We start from the raw sequence: 21,425 nt of genomic DNA, 5'->3' as shown, positions 1-21,425 counted from the left end.
AAGTCTTGAAAATAATGTGATCCAGTTCTTTTCTGTATGTTATTACTAACTTGTAAAGGGTTTTGAGTAAAGAAAGGTAAGTATCAGGTATTTTTATGTTATCACATGTAACCCAAACAACAATCTCACGATATATTGATAACAACTATTTTATAAATGAAGAAACTAAGGCTCAGAATAGTTAAGGAACAGACCAAAATGGCTTAGCCAGAAATGGTAGAACTAAGTGTATACCCAGATCTTCTGGCTGAAAGCACAGCTTTCCCCACTGCACTCTGCTTTTCATTAAGCCCATTAAAGGAGAATGCCAGAGGAGGTTTAAATGATGGAGAGTTCTCTTTCTGCAACTCAGACTGAACTACTAATGCCTCCTCAGACAAAAAGTGAGGGTGAGAGAGTGTAAACCAGCCTCATTTGACAGAAGTGATTACTTGGGAAGTGCAATAAGAAGGCTTTAAATTCTTTTTAAAGCAGGAGCCTGATAAGATCACAACTATTGTTCTTAAAAGATCATTCTAATTGCTAAATGGTAGCAGAAGTGGTAGTAGGAAACAGAAAGCTGTGAGCTCTGTTAATTAAGGAGGTAGAATCCATAGGAAAAGATGAATGGAGATGGGCTGAGGAGGCTTCTTAGATTTCTGATTTTAGTAACTGGATGGTGCCATTTAGAGAAATAGAAAATACTAGAAAAAGGACAGGTGTGGATTTAGGTGTTCAACATGTTTTAATAATAGTAAGGAAGATTTGTGGGAATAATATATATAGCATATAGCATAAGCCCCTGATGTTATTTTTGAGGAAAAAGAAAGGCTGGAGAAGTAAGTTACTTGATTGAAGTCACTTTGCAATGGAGCAAAGGGCAGAAACAACTCCTGCTGCCATTCTGCAATACCAAACACCACACAGCAGAGGGACGGTTCAAGTACTGACATTCCTGTAAAGTGCTCTGTGGCCCTTCTGACAATCTGATTTCTTATTTGTTTAATTAATGGTCATTTCAAAGAGAATTATCTGTTCACTGGATGAAGATTTATTTCACAATCTCTTTATTTCCTTACTCCATGAGATCCAAATCTTAAAAAGTTACTATAACCTGTTGCCCTGGTCTAACATGACTCATGATAGGGCACAATTTTAAAAAAGATAGTTACACATATTCTCATCTAATTCAGTTGTCAGACCTCTCATTTGTGTTTTTATTCTATTCTTGGGAATGGTCAGGTTTGAGTCTGGCCCTGAATTGGTAAAGTATCATCACACCCATTAGTAACAATAACATATCATTATAATTTCATACTACTTATTCAATTTTGTTCAATATCCTTGTGATATGCGCAAAGCAGGTTCTACCATTCTCATTTTACAGATAAGTGACTTGTATAGTATAGTATAGTAAAGCTAGTAAGTGGAAGAACTCAGCCTCACGTTTCTTATAGAGTGATATTTGTTTTGTTTTACTAGAAGTCCATGGCCTTCCCTGCATTGCCAATATCCCTGTTTATCTCCTGTGAAGTTCCTGCTATTAGTATAATGTCTTTGGGTTTGACATAAAAAGCACGTAAGTTAGGGGAAATCTTTTTTCAGACGGGGTTATTCTTATTGGCTGACAAGATGAATTGGTGAATGTTTAAGATATTTTCCCATTTGAATGCCTATGTGTGAGCTCATCATGGGGGGGAAGGAGATAGGAAGGAAGAGGGTGCCAAATAAGCTATTTTAAAGACTGAACAAAAATATTTCAAATGCAAATTTATTTTTTTTCACACTAGATATACATAATATTTTTAACATTTTATTTTTTTATTTTCCTCCTCCCCGCTCCCATCTCCCTTTGGGTAACCACTAGTCCATTGTTCATGTCCAGGAGTCTCCGTTTGTTTGTCCTATTCATTTGTTGCTTTTTATCTCACATGTGTGATATCATGTGATTTTCAACTTTTTCTGTCTGGCTTATTTCGTTTAGTATGATTATCTCGAGATCGATCCATGTTATCGCAAATGGCAGTATTTCATCTCTTCTTATGGCTGAGTAATAATTTATTGTATATACGTACCACAGCTTCTTTAGCCAATCATCTATCATAGGGCACTTCGGTTGCTTCTATGTCCTGGCCACTGTGAATAATGCCGCTATGAACGTCGATGTGCAAATATCTTTTTAAATATGAGTTTTTAAGTCTTTGGGGTAAGTTTTCAAGTCTTTGGGGTAATCTCAGTAGAGGGATTGCTGGATCATATGGAAGGTCAATTCTTAGTTTTTTGAGGAATCTCCATACTGTTTTCCATAGTGGCCATAACAATTTGCAGACCCACCAGAAGTGTATGAGGGTTCCTATTTCTCCACATCCTCTCCAACATTTGTTATTACTTGTCCTGTTGATTATAGCCATTCTAACAAGTGTGAGATGGTATCTCATTGAACAAAAATACTTTCAAATCTAAGAATAAAAGTCTAGGCCCATGGCTCCCCTAACAGTCCTTATAAACTAATAATAATTTTTAAAAAGTCTCATAATTATGTATTATTTTATAAAATTATTAAGAAAAATCAACTTTCTCATTTTATTATTTCACTGTCTATAATCATTATTTTTGTTAGATATAGGGTAATGAATTAAGATGCCGAAATTAGTTCCCTAATTAAAATTGATCAGCGAGCCTTTTGGTGATGCAGAGTTCCTAAAGCAACATGCCTGTTGGGTGTGATGGAAAATGACCCATGTTGGATCTTTTAGTAGCAAAAGGTTTTGGCTCTGTAGTCTCAGTGTAGGATGGTCATTATAAGGCACCACAGGAAAATTTGTTTTATACTATGGGGAAGATGGAAAATCAAAGGAATTACTGTCAGTATCTCTGCTCCTACTCCAGGCAGTTTTCATGACTAACTTTCCAGGTCCTGTCACCACAATGACTACTCACCCAGAACTGAGCATCATGGAATGATCTCAATCATTGGAAAATATAATGGGATATTTCCATTTTAAGAAATTAACTTAACTCCAGGAGTTTAGCTCTCTTTGGCTTTGGAAAACTCTTAGATTCCATACTTAAATTTGTGCATGCTCAGGTGTGATGGTTGAATAGCTGGGTTGGAAGCATCCCCCCAATTTTATTTTCTGAACTCCTGTAACACATGAACCACATCTCCTAAACTTTCACCACCTTTAAAATAGTGTTGTTTCCTTGTTATATTCAAAGTAAACTTCTTAGCCTGCTCCTTATGTTTAGTCTTAACTTTTTCTCCCTTCTGCTTCCATAAATTTTACATTTCAATCAAACCAAAAAAACCTCCAAGAATTCTACTAACGCTAGGTGATCCTAGTCAAGATACCAAAACTACATGAGCCTCAGATTTGGGTGGGGAGAGGAGGTGGGGTGTGGGGCTATTGTTTTTTATAAAATGAAGGGGTTTATTAATTTTTAATGATCTATTACAAACCTGTTAATATGCCTAGTCCTGGGCTATGTATTTGGGATATAAAGGGGAAATAAGACAAGTCTGAGCCCTTAGGTCCTCAAAATGATCATTTTTACCCGCTTTTCTCCCTATCCTTCTAGTTTGATATCTGAATCCCCTTTTCTCAGTTAATTATATTATTTTAAGAATAGTCTCCTAAGTTAGAAATCACCAAATCAACATTTATTACTCCTTCATTTGCCCCTTTAAAATTGATTATCAGATTTTGTCAATCCTGCCCATTTTCCTTTGAAATAACTTTAAATTTCATGCCCTCTTTTTGCATACCATCAATGCCATTCTTATTCAGCTTGTGTTCTTATAGTCTTATGCCAGATACACAACATAATATCTCATTGACTCTCTCAACTTTTAATCTCTCTTCCATTGATTCTTCTCCCTGACATCAGATCTTAAAACCAAATTAGATCATGTTACTGATTTGTCCATAAATAGTTCCTCCAAATTGCATATAAGGCTAAATTCAAATCTCTACCTAGTTTCCCTTTTTTTTTTTCGAAATTCAGTTCCAATATCAGGTCTTTTCAGGTACGTGCTTCCAAGTGGTTAGTTGTGTCCTTTCTGCCAAGGTCTTGTATGCAATATTTACCACGCTGGCTTTACTTTGTTTATCGTCTCTCACCATACTTCGAACTACTAGGTCTTATCCACCTTTCCAACTAAAGCACCAAGCATTGTTTGACATAGGAGAAAATGTATTGGGTGTGCTCTGTAATAGTAGAACTTCCTGAAAGACAGGTTGACATTTAATCTGGGGAGATGTTTTAAGATGTTCAATATGAGGAGATGCTGTAAAATAATTATATTGGCTGCCCCCAAATGTCATAAGATTTGTTTTACTAGACATGATTAAAGAGATCTTTCTGAGGAAGCTGTTTGAACCAAATCTCTCTAAATTTCCAAAGGTTTGCGATTCTATCAGCTTGAAGCTAATTAACTGTATGGACCTCAGTGTTCTCATCTGAAATTTAACAGAGAAGGAAGAACTCTAAGATCCTTTTAAATTCCACGGTTATAGTCACTATTCTCTCAAATCTTTGTGTATTTCTACATAAGCACTCTTGTTCATAACATTCTCTTTCCCTCTTTTCAATTGTCTAAGTTCTTCTTTTCCTTTAAGTGTCATAATTGTTCCTAACTGTTCTCTATAGTCTTCAGATACCTCAACCATCAGTAATTGCTCTTGCCTTTTAATTTCTAGTCTATGTATTTATGGCTCACTGAAATATAAAAAGACTATTTTACTAAATGTATTGTAGAGGCCTTATTTTATCTCTCAGCCCAAGAGAGTATCTCCAATAATCACTGAATAAATACTTATTTGTAAAGCTGGCAATGATGTGGTACTGAACAGGGAGTATTGTATCACTTGTATCACATTCACCTGGGGGTGCTTCTTATAAATGCATCTATCTGGGTCCACCTCTTTATTCCTGAATCAAAATCTTTTGGAGTGAAAACGTATGCATCTGAATTATCAAAAAGTACTCCACAGTAAAGTTTTAGAACCACCGGCATAGACCTTCAAGTTCTGTATACCATGTTGGTATCATTTCTATAGCATGCCTTACCTCTTTCCATCTGTTTAAGCAGGTCCTTGTCTTTCATGTAGAGTCTCGGAGGACTTATTGCCCAGAATGTTGTGTGGTACCACCAATGATACCCATTAAAAGCTGTGTCTGTGCACATATAGACCCATGCTTCTTCCTGCAAATCCAGGTCCTAATTATTAAAATTAAAATAAAGTTGAAAAAAATCTTTTTTTGAGACTATTAAGTGTAGGAATTTTCAAATTTATGCAAATTCTCCATGTGCTTGTATTAAAATTTTTATTTTCTCCTGTTAAAAAAATATTAAGTGATATTCAATATTAATATAATGTTCTGTGAAGAAACAACACAAAATTATCCACAGATAAATTCCAATTTTGTTAAATGTATATTTATATGAATGGATAGGAAAAAAAAGATTTATATGAATGGATGGGAAAAAGATTTATATGGATGGACAGAAAAAAGATGGTGATTATATTGGTTTTCTAGTGGGGTGATACAGGTTTTTAGTGTTTTTTCATCTGTATATGTGTCTAAGTTTTTCCAAATTTCTCCAATAAGCCTCTATTACTTTTTTAAATTATGATAAAATATATATAAATAAAATCTACCATTTTAACTAAAACAAAAACAAAAACAGCTAGGTCTGCTGTCCTTCAAAAGTAGCCACTCCCTATGACTATCAGTGAGTGAGTCCCTGGCCCCCTGAGGTTTCCCAACTCTCCTGTGTTAGAAAGAAGCATCAGCATCTGCCCTCTCTTCGGCCTCCTTGCTCGGAGGTTTCTGAGAGCATTATTATTGATTAAAGCTTCAAATGAGTGGAAATACTCACAAGCATCTGGTGAGTACTTCTTGAGTAAAGCAAAATGTTTTACACCTACTAATTTGTAATAACTGCCTGTAAGACAGCTGGGCACTACATATGATCTCATGTAATCTCCCCAGTATCTCCCCAGTCAAGTAGATATGCTCATGTTACAGAAGAGGAAGCCTAGGCTCAAAGAGGTAAGCAACTTTTGTCTAAGTAAATAATCAGACTATGAACTCCTTGACATGGGTTATTGGTTTTATTCATCTTTGGATGCTCACTAACAAACACAGTGTCTGAATGTTGCATAATTTATTTAAATGAATAGCTGGATGAAGAGATAAATTTCTGCTATCCAGCTAGTAAATGTCAGAGCTCTGCATGAATCCAAAGCTGGTTCTCCACCACCTAGTCCTTGTGGTCCTCTAGGAAGTTTTCAGAGCCCATTTCTGAATAAAGTGATGATGCAGTGAGTGTGTACATAAGTATAAAAATGTGCCATACTCACAAGGGTGCATGTCAGCACCTCTTGTTCTCTTAGCAGTTTTGTGAATCGGGGAGAAAAATTCACTTATTTTTCAGCTGAGGGTTTTAGATGTGACATATAAAGCTGGATTTATTTAATGGTATACTCACTATTTGCACATCTTCCTGTGCCTGTTAAAATACCACAAGTCCCTCGTCTGCTATTTGCTTATGCTAAGACTTTAGCCATCAGATATTCTACTTTAGCATGCTATGTGGCAAGAAAATCCAAGTTTATTCATAATATAACAAAGTGGAGTTTGTTTTTAGCAGAAACTGAAGTTTGTTTCATTTAAGAATATGAACTTAGTTATGGAATCACACTCATGCAGTTTCATTACCATTAAACTATCACATTTTCTGTTTATGTTGATTTCTAATTAATTTTCTCCTTAAAAAAAAAGGGGGGGGGAATGGTTCTCTCAGCCAGACCAGAGCACATAATGATTCCCACTGTTGGATGAACACTGTTGGATCTGTCTCATGAATAAACGCTGTTATTACCACCCACTAACTCATCAACAGGTCCTGGCTCTCTGCAGAATCTGGGTCTCCATTACCCCTATCCACACCCTCTTGTCCTCTGTTCACCTCCACTTGGGAACATGGCCTCTTGGAGAAGGGGCAGCTTTCTCTCCCTTAGCAACAGCTGGAGACGCTGATTCAGTGCCTTACGTTTACAGCCATAGCAGAGCGCGTTAAGTTTATGATAGAATTTCTACTTGTGGTTAGGAAGAAAAAAAACACTATTTTTGGTCCTACAAATGCTTTTTGTTGCAGTTTAAGTGAAAACTGTAGTGTTGTTGCTCTAAATTATTTAGACTGTGTCACTATGCATTACTAATGGCAAGAATTCAGAAAATACAAAAAGATTATATACAAGATTGAAAAATGTTTTACTTTTTATTCTCTTTATTTGCTCTTATAACCTCTTATATATTTCATAAATTTCCTGTTTCTCCTCACCACCACCACCCCCACAAACACACACACTAGTAAAAAAGAATGAAAATTTAAAGCTCCAAAACAATCTAAAATTATTGCTAGAAGGAGATGGGAGGAACAAAGGAGAAATAAAATGTTCCCAAGAGCAAAGAACATGTAGATCAATGCACAGTCTCTTCAAAGATTGTAATCTGAATGTAAATTCCCAAGTTGTGGCTAGTTAGAACATTCTCCTCTAATATAAAAATTAATAAGAGAACATGTTTTCATGGAATACAAGATGCTGGTTCTGTTCCATGACCCAATAAATGAACAAAAATTAAAATGAATAAATATGTCATGCAAAATGTGTTCTTGCCTTTCCTTCTGATATATACTCACCAATGCAGAATCTAAATGTGCTTGGTATATAATCCCTGCTATTTACTTTGGTCTACAAGGTTCTGTAGATCTGCCTTTAACCTCCTTCTCTAACCTCATCTCATACCATTCACAGCACTGCAGCCTCATTTCTTCCTCGTGTACTGTTCCTCATGCTCTGTCTTTCCCCAAAGTCTTAAAATCTTTGTATTCACTGATGCTCCACCTGAAATACTCTTTCTCAGGTTTTCATGACAGACTCATTCTTACTCTCCAGGTCTCAGCTAAAGGGTAACCTTCTTGAAAGGACCTTCCCTGACCACCATATTTAAAGTAGCTCCGCATAACTACCCTCTGTCTTATCCATCTGCTTTTTTTTTTCTTCACAACACTTGTCACAATATTTAATCAATTATTTGTTTACTTGCTTATTAACTGTTTAACATCATGAGGTCAGGAACCTGATGTTTTGTTCACTCCTACGTTTTCTGCATCATGTATAGTGTTGGGTACATAGTGAGTTAGAAACTTTTTGTTGAAAACCTTAATCATAGTCTCCACAAAGTATATACAAAGTAGCCCACTTTTATCTTAACTTTTATTTCTAGTTCTGTTTCTATGGCTAGTGGATAAGTAAAGTACAGCCACCAGCCACCAAGTTGGCATCTAGCTACCAAATATCCATCATATCTTAGATTTCAGGAATTCTATATCTGCCATCATTTGCTAGCCATTTTCTTGATATTTTGAGCTGGCTTGATTTAGTGAAAGTCTAGCTAATGCTACTAATGTAGGTCTGTTTTATTGCTGTGGTTTTATTAAAGTATTTATAGAATATAAATATTAGACTCCCTTCAGGAAATTATTATTCAGTAAGAGAAAGAGGTTTTCCAAGTTCTCAAAGAAATAGTTTCCATTAAAAACAATATGTTTCCCCACGTAATAATGGTGGAGGCCTAACTGGGCTATATTCAGCAACTAGTGAACACATTCCTCTCTAAGACTGTTAGGAATTTAGTGAACCCATTGGTGTCTGCACAAACTTTCAGAGTATTCAAGGGACAATTTCAGAGTATTCAAGAGTATTGATTCACTGGGACAAAAGATGTGACAGAGGCTACTATCCTAACTGCTTCAAGTCAATTAATGTCTGTGCTCTTGACTTTGATAGAAAAACATATTGAATGTGTATGTGCATCATATGTTTAATTATGTATATATATATATATATATATACACATGTACTCATGCATACATATGTATGTTTAAATAATATAAATAGATTTTAATTAATTTAATGATTAAAGCATTAGTATATGAAAACATTAAAACCATCAGATGATACACAGTATTTCAAAAATATCAAAACATATATGTTTGTATATATAAACATGTAGCTGTTTTAACAAATTATTAGTCAAAAATAATAATAGAGGACTGTGATCGATCTCTATTCACTACGCATCATTGTGAGAATGTAGAGGAGTGTTGTATGCCCAATAAGTAATTATATCTATTCAAACACCTTCTGATATTTTACTGTCTATACCTAGCATTCCCAAATTGTCCAAATGGTTATGCAGATCTAGCCATTGTCAGTTTTTCCTTGGATGTTCTAATTATAAACAAATAAGGAATATTAACTCTCACTGTTTTCTGGGATTCAATAAAATTTAAAAGAGACTGCCAAGTAATTCAAATTTTTACATTAGATTTTTCTTAAAGTAAATATTGCCAGACATTCCAGAGGAACCATGAAACATCTCTTTCTGTAACCATAACATTTCATTAAACTTAAAAATGATTCTATAACATTTGAGTCTCAAAATATGTTAGAAATGTGCTGTCCTAACTTAGGCAAGAAAAAAAGTCAATGTTTTTCTCTAGGTGAATGGTTAACTGAAGTAAAGGGCACCTCGAAAAGTTTCCACTACTTTATTTTGAATGATTTATTTCATAATTAAGCACCCTTAAAGTGTATATGATTTGATACTTGGTTTTTCACCAGATGTGCATGGGTACAGCCCACTTAAAATAGATTTTCCAGATACTTTCTGTTAAATATTTATTGTTTGGACATCTATATTATTTTTTTAAACACAAATAAATAGCTTATCTGTTATATTTTCCCTTTATCTATTCAATAATCAAAAATTCTTTATTGAGAACTCATCTAATAAGCAGCAGCCTCTGCACAGTAGCTGGGAATTATCAAGAAAATTATGAAGAAATTATCAAGACCAACCAGACTCCTGCCTTCAGGAACCTCCCAGTCAACATGAACACCCTTGTAAAAGGGGAGGACATGGAGAAAAGGACAGATGTAAAAATAACTTGAATTATAGAATTCCATTGGTCTCTTCTCCCTACCCTGTCTCTTAGGCCACAACATAGAGAAGAGCAAGCAGTGAATGTTGTGAAGATAAGAATGCTTTAGAGAGAACCTTGTTTTTTTGGTCTAAAAATAACATCAAATTTTTAATTTATTAATTTTTGATTATCTGAATTATAAAACCAACAAGTTAATATCATATATTTAGCACTTCCTTTAAACTTAGTCAAACCTGTTTTATAAGCCTAAAATCTATTAAATTTCATACTTTTGGAAATACTCTAGCCACAAATAAATGACGATCAGAGGTAATTGGCAGGATACAATAATGAATTTCTTCCACATAGCAATTTGTAATAGATGTTAGTACATTTGAGTTGGGCTTTATGGGGGGATTAAAGTAAGGGAAATCCTTGAAGCTTGCACTTAAATTGTTACAAAGGCAGAACTTGGATTCAAATGTTGTAATTGGTTTGATATATCAAAAACATTGAAAATAGCTAAATATTTTATATTTAGAAAATGTTCTAGTACCATTTAAAATTCTATGTTCAGATATCTTATCAAAAAAGTTGAATTAACTCATGACAATAGTCTTTAGCAATTATTGCATCAGTTATGCATCACAAGATTATCAAATAGAGAAATAGTAGGAAAGATTGCTTAACAACTAAAAAAACTGAAGTTACTTACTCAGAGTATTGACAGTTCAGATACTGAAAATTGATTTAAATTATGCATTAATATAGACTCATTTTATACTTCACCTTCATTTACAAATTAAGAAAAGATACTTTCCTTTTTCCCAATTTTGAAGAAAGGCATACTAATTTTACCTCGTGTTTGCACATATGTAATTAAAATATCCCAATTTAAAGTTCCCATGAATTCTACCCATTTTGTACTTATAATTACTCGCATTGCATATTTAAAGTTTACTTATATATATAAAGATATTCGTATGAGATATCAAAGATCTAGGTTCTAACTTTTGATCTAAACTCACTATTTGTCCAGTAACGTTTCTTTGAGTCCAAGCTTGGAGTTTCAAAATAAATAACAGTGATCACTTCAACCATTACTAACAGCAGTTACCACAGTTAATTTAGTCATCTGTGAAATGCATGTGTTGAAAGCAAAAGTGGTACAGAAATGCAAAGTATTATTTAAATAATCTGATAATATATCTTTTTCTCTTACCAAATGTCCCTTTTTTTAGACTATGTTTCCTTCTCTTGGCATTCTTCAGAACCTTCTCCTTTCAAGATGTCTCCTCTAATTAATTAGGTACCACCAAAGACTCACATGTGTATCTCTAGCAACCATCACAAAATGAAGCTCCATCTATTAAGCATCACTTTCTGGATATTTCATAAAATCTGCAAAATCAGTGATTCCCAAGCCATGCTTACATTTAGTCCTTATTAGTCTATGTATCTTGCCCCAAACCTCCAACTGAAGGCTTTTACCACCCCTCACGCCGCCCCCCCCCCAATCTCCCAGCCATCCCTATCCTTTTTATTTACTGGATGGAACTCAAAATACCTCAAATTCTCTTTCTTATTCAGTCTACATTCTGTTAGCCACCATATTTCATTTCATTTCCTGAATATCCTTGGGATATATATACCTTCCTCACCACATGACATTGCCTCTGTTGTTTTTTATGCTATCGTCATTCTTTTACCTTGATCACTCACTACGTTAGTCTTATCCTGCTTTCCATACAGGTCGCACTGTCAGGGAAATTACCTTTCTAGTACAAATGTGATCATATCACTCACCAGATTGAAATCCCTCATATCTACAGAATAATTTCCTTGGCACAGCCCGCCAAGGATTCTCTAGTCTAAGTCCACCCTGTGCTTCCAAGGTCCTTGATATGCCTCATACCTCCTCTATTGACCTCTACTTATGCATCGGTAGCACTGAACTCATACCAGTCTTCTTGATGTGGCAATTGTGGCGTTCCCTTTTCTAGCCCCATCATGGCTACTTCCATACTGATAATTTTAACTCATTTTTCTAAAATTAAGTACAAACATTAGATATTCTATGAAACCTCTTCACGTATAGCACCTCCATTGTGCATATAAAATACTAGTACAAAAACGTTTGTGAAAAGAGATTCAGAAATATAAAATGAAGTTATTATTAGAATGGAACAAAAAAGAAGCATGACAAAGTAGAATTCTATTTTCTGTCTTCACATTATAAGATTTCAAGGCAGAAAGTGTTGTTACAGTCAATTCAGACCAAAGTTTTTTGTGGTTTCCATATAAAAAGTAAAAACACTTGCCTTAAGATAAAGTATGGGAAATTTGTGTCTAGTTGTGTAATACTGATTTGTATAATTTGAGTGATCCTTATACAGCATTCAAGAAAGCAATCACTGTGCTACTCAACTGCAAAAAAAAAAAAAAAATCTAGAATTATAGAACATGAGCTTTATAGTCTCAATTTTCTCATTTCACACAAATGTAATACTTAAACCTTCCTGCAGAAATAAAGTTTGCTATCATTTGTATCCGCCTACATTCAAAATTCAAAAGAAAAACAGGAATTTTCTTTGCCGGTTAAGACAATTATGTCTTTATTTTTTCAAAAATCTATTGTCAAAAACTTTTGTATAAAAAGGAAATATAGGAGAGGAAAGCAAGCAGAAAAAATGATAGTAGCACAATGCTACATTCCATCAGTCAAATTTTTAAAGAGGAAAATGAGCAAGGTGCTTGGGCACTCTCAAGATTTTGATGCAAAAGTTACCAAATATGGGACCTATACAGCTCTCCTCCAGGGAAGTTTCGAAATATCCAAAACCCAATTTTTAAAATAAAACTTATATTGAGATATGTTGATTTTTGAGGTTCTGAGCATGTCACATTTATTTTCATAGCTAATTTATTTAAAGTTATATCATAATTGATGAACGTTTCAGGGTGCTCAAAATTTTAATTTTGTTTCCTTTGAGCAGCTGCCTTTTAGAGATAGGAATAGATGGGCATGGACCAATCCAATCCATCCATCATCATTTAAACACAGAGCCCCTTAGTGCCCTGAGCTTGGAGTGATTTTCTTTCAGACTGAGTTTCACTTTTCCATAGAGTTTTTATGAAAAAGTTTTACAGGTTTTTATCTACACTTCTTGCTTTTTAAAATGGGTTCAATTAGACTCAGAACACATGGAGCTCTCTTCACCCTTTTCCTCTCTACGGTCTTTCCCTGCTTAAAATATGTACACATTTTCTGTAAGACTCCAATGCTGAGTTACTGGCATGAAAAATTACCCTGTTACTTGGAAAGCAGTTTTCTCTTACAAGTCCCTCAGGTCCTATAATGTCTAAACCTCCTGTGCCACTTTATATGTCTACCCCACCCCACTGAGGAGCATGTACAGGAAAAGCAGACTTCCCTTCCCCCCACGCATTTCCTCAGTTTATTTACAAAACGTCTTGGAATGAGAATGAGCTGCTTGTGGTTCCTGTGGCTGATTCAGGGATGGTTTCCTCTAGGCAGAGGTTGTTGGTCAACTGAGTGACCTCTCTGTAGCTCACCCATGTACCCCTGCGGTATCGATGATCGGGCTTATGGGTAATACCCCTTCTAACTAAGCCTGGTGGGATTTATTTCTGTGATAAAGAACTTAGCAATAATCAAAAATCATTGTGAAGACAGCCTTAATAATGTCAAGGTCCATCAGATCCTGTCCCTCCTACCACCAACAAAAGATGTCAGAAATACACCAAGATGCCTTTACACTCCTATGCATCAACATTTGCTTCTCATAAAGGTCAGGATATTTTCCTCTTGGATTCTTGAAAGGACTATAAAGCTATGAATATTGTATTTAAGTAGAGACTACATCAGAAGAAATCATTCCAAACACCAACTACATGAGAGATTCACCTTAGTCAGCAATTTTTCATTGGTTCACACAGAGGTGTTAATGACCAGTTAGTCATAAGAGGGTTTAAAATTGTGAAGATCTTGAGTAGACACAAATCTTCCAAATGTTGATTTATATTTGTTCATACTTGCTAATGAATAAACTTACCATAGAAATAGGTTACTCTTGGAAACCTTGGAATTCTCAGGAATATGTGTAGCAATCACCTTAGTGTGGATTGATCACATCCTAAATATATATTTCACCTGAGTAAATGGAAGATGAGGGCACGAAAACTGTAAGACTTCTCTTCCAAAGGATAAAATGCTGAACATAAGTTAATACAAATATTATTATAAATACTCACATATGAACCACATGGAAATACTGGTAAGATAAATGCCATATTTTCACATTATATCAATTTAAACTAATAAATACTAAACTCATGTGAGAAGCAATATTTCAGGAAATCATTGAGGGATGGGGTACCAAACATACATAGTTCCAGAATCAATTTGTGTTGGATCAAAGTATAAAACTGTGTTTTCTAATAGATCATAGTTGAAAAAAGGTATCCTAGAACATAGTGTCCTTACTCAAGTTAAGCCGCAGTCTATGTTGTCATCCTTGCTTGAAGAAATTAGAGACGTGCTTATCATCCACCACATAAATGAAAAGCAAAATGAATGTGTATTTATTTCAATAAATGAACATTAAATTACCCAGTCTCCAATCTGCCAGGCTGTTAATTAAATAGAGGATAATTTTGATATCTATATATAGTTTCACTGTAAATATATGTATATTTCACTATACATATTCATACATATATTCTATAAATAGTTGGAGGTATTATATTCTTATTTTACAAATGCTCAATTTTTAAGAACTTTTGAAATTTTAAAAATTTATATATATATTTATATATATATTTATATATATATAGTTTGAACAAATATATATATATATATAATACCAGATCACAGAAAAGAAAAGGGAAAAAATGCCAACTCATTTACTCAATATCACCAAATTGAAAGCTAATGGAAGAATATGTATATCCTGCCTAGAGAATGTCATTGAACTTCTGTATTTATGATTAATCTCTGTTTTTGTCTTTCCACATTTGTCCCCCAGTGCATCCTAATGTCAGTCAAGGCTGCCAAGGAGGCTGTGCAACATGTTCAGATTACAATGGATGTTTGTCATGTAAGCCCAGACTATTTTTTGTTCTGGAAAGAATTGGCATGAAGCAGATTGGAGTGTGTCTCTCTTCGTGTCCAAGTGGATATTATGGAACTCGATATCCAGATATAAATAAGTGTACAAGTAAGTGCCTACACAAAATTATGTTTGAATCATCTTTGAAGACTTTCCAGATCCTAAATGGCTTCTAGGATATTTGTGATATCTAGCGTTAAATAAATAATAATATTTACCTGATAACTAGGCTAAACCACACATGGACTTAGCCCTCAGGGCAGGAAACTTTCACCACTTATAGAGAACACTCAAGAGTGTTTTGTTTTGTTTTGTTTTTCATTGTTTCATTCATGGTTATTATTCGTTGAACCTATAGGAAAATACTGCAAACATCAGTGCCATCTGAGTTCCCATTACTTAAAAAAATATAAGTGTTTAATGACTTAAAGAATCAATTCAGCTATTTTCACTTCAAGAAGGATTACAGTATAGCAACTTAAACATTTATTTATTAGGTGGAATAAATATTGGAAACACTGTCATATCCTGAAAACCTACTCTCCACACTGTAGACTTAGTAACCTTCTAAAATGTAAATTAGGAAATCTCACTCTTCTGTCCTACACTATAGGTAGCCCTGCCTACACTGGCAACCTCATCTCTAATGATTGCCCCTCAACCACTTCCTACTAACCACACTGGCCTTCTTAGAGGATCTTTCCACAACAAAGTCTTTGCAGTTACTGTTCTAAACTCACTGTTCTGGCAATATGAAAAGCTCTTTGCCTACACCTTTGCTTGACAGGCTCTCTCCTCTCATCCGAGATTTGGCTTACATGTCACCTTCTCAGAAAGGCCTTTTACAACCATCTTTTCCAAAATAATCAACCCCTTCCCCTTATCATTTTTCATATATTTTTCCTACCTTTTTTTTTTGTTGTTGTTATTTTTCTCCACAGCACTTATTACTCTGGAACCTGGTTCTAAAAACCAATGTGCTCTGTGGTCCTAGGCTAGTTACACAACCTTGCTGAGCCTGTTTCCTTATCTGTAAAATGGGAATCATAATAGCAGCATCTCAATGAGTTATTGTAATGTTTAATTACTTAATATTGCAAAATACTTGTGGCATTGTCTGACTTATAGTATCACCATATAAGAGTTAATTATTATTATTATTATTTTTATAGTTTCTTTCCTCCTTGAATATAAGCTTTGTGAAGTCTGGGCCTGTTTTTCCACCAATACCTAGAATAATACTTGGCGCATAGTGGACAAGCAAATACTTGCTGAACGAATGAATAGGCCTCAAGAATAGCACAAAGGCAATATCATAGTATATTTCATGAAAGTTCTGATGAAACATTTTCACTATCATTTAATTAATATAAATAGATACTCGGTCTTATAAACATTCTTGGCAGTAGACATATTACCAAAATTTTTTTATAAGGCCATCAGCACAATAATTTTGAAATCAATGACTGATATACATCAATTAAGTGACACTGGATGAATCCTTAATTTATTTTGGCAAAGTAATTTTGAACCCTAACTGTCTGGCACAAAAGTCGCATGTCCTTCTGTTGTAAGCATACAGAACTGGATCAACAATAGTTAAGTGAAGTTAATGAAAGCATATTTCTCTCTCCTTCTTTCTCTTTCAGAATGCAAAGCTGACTGTGATACCTGTTTTAACAAAAATTTCTGCACAAAGTGTAAAAGTGGATTTTACTTACACCTGGGAAAGTGCCTTGACAATTGCCCAGAAGGGTTGGAAGCCAACAACCACACTATGGAGTGCGTCAGTATTGGTAAGGAGGAACTCTGTGATATAGAAACACCTCAGACGATAATGTCACTCTCCATGGAAGAGCTTCTTAAAGTCTTGTTTCATGAGAATATGAGGGACTGTCAGCAACAGGCTCTTTCCATCCTTCCATGTTACTGGCATTCCCATAGTTTTACCCAGCATGCATCATGGTACTTTGTAACACGCTGTGGGTGCTCCATAATTTCTTAGGGACTTTTAATAATTGTTCAACTATTCTGATCATTATAGATTTATTTTGTATTACAATTTAATGGAATTTTACTTACAGTAATTTATATATAAATAAATTTGGTCTTGAACTAAGTATCCACCTTAGGACAAGAGTTTCACAAACACCTAGGTCTAATCTCAATCAGTGACCAATGTTATTTTCCAAGGAGAGGAAAACATATTCTTTTGATACAGCCCATTAATGCTCAGTAGACAGATCAAAGACCTAGAGAACTGGAACTGATATAGTTAAAAATCTCACTTTTTTCTTTCACACTGCTTTGCTGAAATGTTCTGCTGGTGCAGGTATTCAGAAACAAGGAGAGAATTTTGGATTTACTCAAACTGACAGAGGAGACAGTCCCAGGGTCTGATTAATTGCAGGCTGAGTTTCCTGGAGGGGAGGTCCCTCAGACAAGTTGTTTGTCTAAATAACAGATCACTGTCAGGCTATATTTTCCTTCTCTTAAATGCTGTGCAGCTACTAGAGCTACAAGTTTGATGAACACTTGGGGAGCAGATGCCAAACCAAATGGGAAAACAGCATACTAAATCTCAAAATCCCCTGGGCAAGAGCTGCGAGAACCTTTGATGCTGCGCTGATGCTGGCATAGCCACACAAATGTCCTCCTGATTCGGTACAAGATAGTCTCCAGGACTCCCCTGTGGTCCCCACAGACTGACCCATTAGAATCTAAAGTGCTGGAGTAATAACTCTAAAGTAGTGGTTTAACCATTTCAGGTCCACGTGGAACATTTCTTTCTAAACAAAGGTTTTGGCAGAATGAAATAAATAGATGATATTTTAAAGATAATTTCAGAAGCATCTGGAAAACAACAATCCTGAAACAGTTCATAGTTCATTTTGGTTCAATCTTTTTTCTCTCTAGTCAGTAAAAACAGAAAAACGGCTTAGAAATAGGGTAAAAGGTACATGAGAAAGCTTCAAAAAGTTTATATTTTTTGGTAGGTACTGAGCTTTGATGATTAGAAGTAACAAGTTCCAAACACGAAAAAAATAGAAAACAATTCTGTGGAATATTCAGAAATTCAGAATGGATTGCAGAGAGTTTGTGGTATTTCTCTACCCAGGAAAAGGGGCACATATTTAGATTTTCTTAGTTGTTGAAGATGTAGCACTCAGTCCTTGAAGGCTATTTGTCTTAAATATATCAATGCTTTCTTATCATAGAGAGCATTTAACACCTGGCACTATTGGATTAGTCTTTAAAGCTTTCTGGCAAATTATACTACCATTGAGGCAAAGACTATTTCTTGACACAATAAAATTTAAGAAATTATATATTTTAGAATAGAGGCTAGCAATCTAAAGGCCATTTAGCAAATCTGACTCATTGAACAGGTATAAATGGCATAGGACACACTAGTGGTGCAAATCAGCAACTTGTTTCAGGACTGGCTCTTGTCGTTCACTCCATATGGGATTTCATCCATCACATGGTTTCTAGCCTGCAAGCATTGCACAGGCCATGCCCATGGGCTTGCCTCAGAATTTCACAAAAAGTGATGACCCACTTAATTATCACAAAGGACCATAAAAGACTGTTCCTTTACCAAATATGAAAACTAGGACTCAGAGAGCTGGAAAGATGATCCCAAGGAGGCAAGTGAGTTATTCTCAGTGCTATCATTAGTACCTTAACCCTAGCTCTCTAGTGCTCACCCAAGAGACTAAAGAATGTGTTTCTCTCTTTGCTAAAACCTACACTATATGACTTATTTCTTACCTAGATTTTCAATTGGGAGGAAACCATTCCCCATGGTTTGCAGGTCAAATTAAGTATAAATGTCCACCAAATCCCATTTTATAGAGGAACATATTTCATTTACTTTGTGCTCCAGATGTTTGCTTCCTTTCTGTACTGTCAATCTATCATTCTTATTGCTCCTCTTAGAAACCTGGCTTTATTTAACTAGTCAACAAGGGAAGATACCCAGCTCTAAAGAGCGAATAGTAAGGAACATGTCCTTGCTATGTTCTCTATGGTACCATGTAGCTGGTCCACAAGAATGAGAGCAAACAAGTAATGATGTTGTAATGATGTTTAAGTACTGACGGGACATCCAATTGAACTTCTCTTCTAGTTCAAGAATCTCTTTTACAGTGTTCCAGAGTGATGATCAACCACAGCATGACCACTTCAGGGGCAGGGAGATAATTACTTTTTTGAGACATGTGGTTCATTAGGGAATAGTTTATTTACAGTTTTAAGATGGTTCTTAATACAGAAGATAAAATAAATACCAAAGTGGAGTAGTTCTGATTTTTCTTAATTATCTGTTAACCAGAGAGAGCCTTAGTTCTACGATGTTCATTTAATGACCTGAATTTAACTTAAGTAACCTTATCTTTTGTCTTTACATGTTTTCCAGAGTTTCCATTTTTTTCAGAAATATTTTTAGGCACTAACACTATAGATTTATTCTACAGTATTTTTCTAGAAAAGAATTCTCCTTCTCTTGAGACTTTTAGCTATACCATTTTATTTTTTTTACTGTCTGAACTCATTAATTTTGAATATTTCCCTTCTTCTTCCTCAATGGAGTTATCTAAGATTGTTATTAGAATTTCATTTTTAGAACCATTCATCATGTGACTAAGAACTGACAGCTAACTGCACTGTAATTTTTAAAATCTGTTTTTCTGAAGTCTAGGTATACATTTGCATAAACCACCTTCATTATTGTTAAAAATTATGAAAGTTCTAATCATTTCCACATCATATAATTTTTTCTAGTTTAGCCCTCTTACTTCTGTCATTACATAGATACTGAATGAAGTGACAGCTCACAGACTTTGATTTTTATTTTTCTATTTGATTTCTTGGAGGTGTTTTTATTTGTATGTGCTAAAGATTCACTGCTTTTTAATGATTAATATCAATATAGAAGATATGCTCTTAACTGGCAAAAGATTATGATATCATTAAGTGACTAGGTTGCTTGTCATTAAGTGACTAGTTCTTTAACCAGAACTATAATGGTATAACAGCATTTAAGTTCACAAAAAGTTAAATTCACTTATGTAATAATTTCCATTTAACTTTGTGTTGCATTCAAATACTTGAAAGTGACTGGAAAAGCATATGAAAAAAATGTGTGGCAAATGAGTTTAAATTTCTAAAACATTTAGGTTCTTTTCCTTGAGGTTGTATGAAATATAACATTCTGTTCTAAAGTGAGGATTCTTTAAATCAGAAGTCAGCAAGAAAATTTACTAGAAACTTATTTTTGTGGAAAGAGCGTCTTATATCATCAATTGTGAGTAATATTATGAGTTAATCAAATCTAGAGTGAAAAGTAAATTTAATGCAAGAATAAATTTACCTGATAATATGAGTACTAAAAAACTGAAAACATTCTATTCCTGCCTTTCCTTTTCTCTTTGTTTTATCTTTAAGTAATCTTGTCCAGCTTTATTCTACAGGATTTCTCCTCAGAATTTGGGCAAGAATTGATGGAAGCACACTTTTTTGTTTATTTAACAATCGTAACAATATTGGTGAGCCAGCTGATGCTGTTTCTGCTGTTCTGTTTCAGTGCACTGTGAGGCCAGTGAATGGAGTCCTTGGAGTCCTTGCATGAAGAAAGGAAAAACATGTGGCTTCAAAAGAGGGACTGAAACAAGGGTCCGAGAAATAACACAGCATCCGTCAGCAAAGGGTAACCTGTGTCCCCCCACCAGTGAGACAAGAAAGTGTACAGTGCAAAGAAAGAAGTGTCAGAAGGGAGAACGAGGTACAATCAAACTAACAAAATGTGCTTATTTGAATCTTCATAACTTGAGCAAATTTCACTTTTTTCCTGGGACACATTTAATATTATCACCTGTGTCCAAAACCCTAAAATGTATGCCACTCACAGAATATGTGGGCTGTAAATTATAGAATATAGATGTATAATTTTAAAAAATGGAGCCCAATACCAGAATTCTAAACTACTATAGAAGTGTGCTCATTGAATCCTGATGAAGGAGGCTACCTCACAGGCATTTAGGTCTGTCTGACAGGTGGGAGGGTAGGGGGTATATTATCTTTCTTATCATCCACGTTCCTAGTTCCTAGAAAACCTTTGGGAAGCCTCATAAACACCAGATCTAATACCATGTGGTACAAGATCATGGTGAAAAGATACCAAAAATCAACATACTCCTTTATTTATTGCCTAAAAACCAAAGGAGTACAGTTAGTTTGTAGGCTTTTGTAGATAAACATATTTTAAAGGTAAGAGGATTTTTAAAATATTTAAATGTATATATGTTTTAACG

General features: G+C 34.7%; 1 protein-coding gene across 1 annotated transcript in view; it reads left to right on the top strand.

Moving 5' to 3' along the window:
* Positions 1-21,425, top strand: part of RSPO3 (R-spondin 3) — a 75,050-nt gene that overhangs the window by 15,825 nt on the left and 37,800 nt on the right. Inside the window, exons 2-4 of the mRNA XM_011358739.1 lie at positions 15,028-15,219; positions 16,761-16,907; positions 20,699-20,896. Coding sequence (XP_011357041.1) covers positions 15,028-15,219; positions 16,761-16,907; positions 20,699-20,896 — 537 coding nt within the window. The remainder of the gene's footprint in view (positions 1-15,027; positions 15,220-16,760; positions 16,908-20,698; positions 20,897-21,425) is intronic.

The sequence above is a fragment of the Pteropus vampyrus genome, unplaced genomic scaffold, assembly GCF_000151845.1.
Source record: "Pteropus vampyrus isolate Shadow unplaced genomic scaffold, Pvam_2.0 Scaffold43, whole genome shotgun sequence".
NCBI classification, from domain to species: domain Eukaryota; kingdom Metazoa; phylum Chordata; class Mammalia; order Chiroptera; family Pteropodidae; genus Pteropus; species Pteropus vampyrus.
This window is presented reverse-complemented; position numbering and strand designations above follow the sequence as displayed.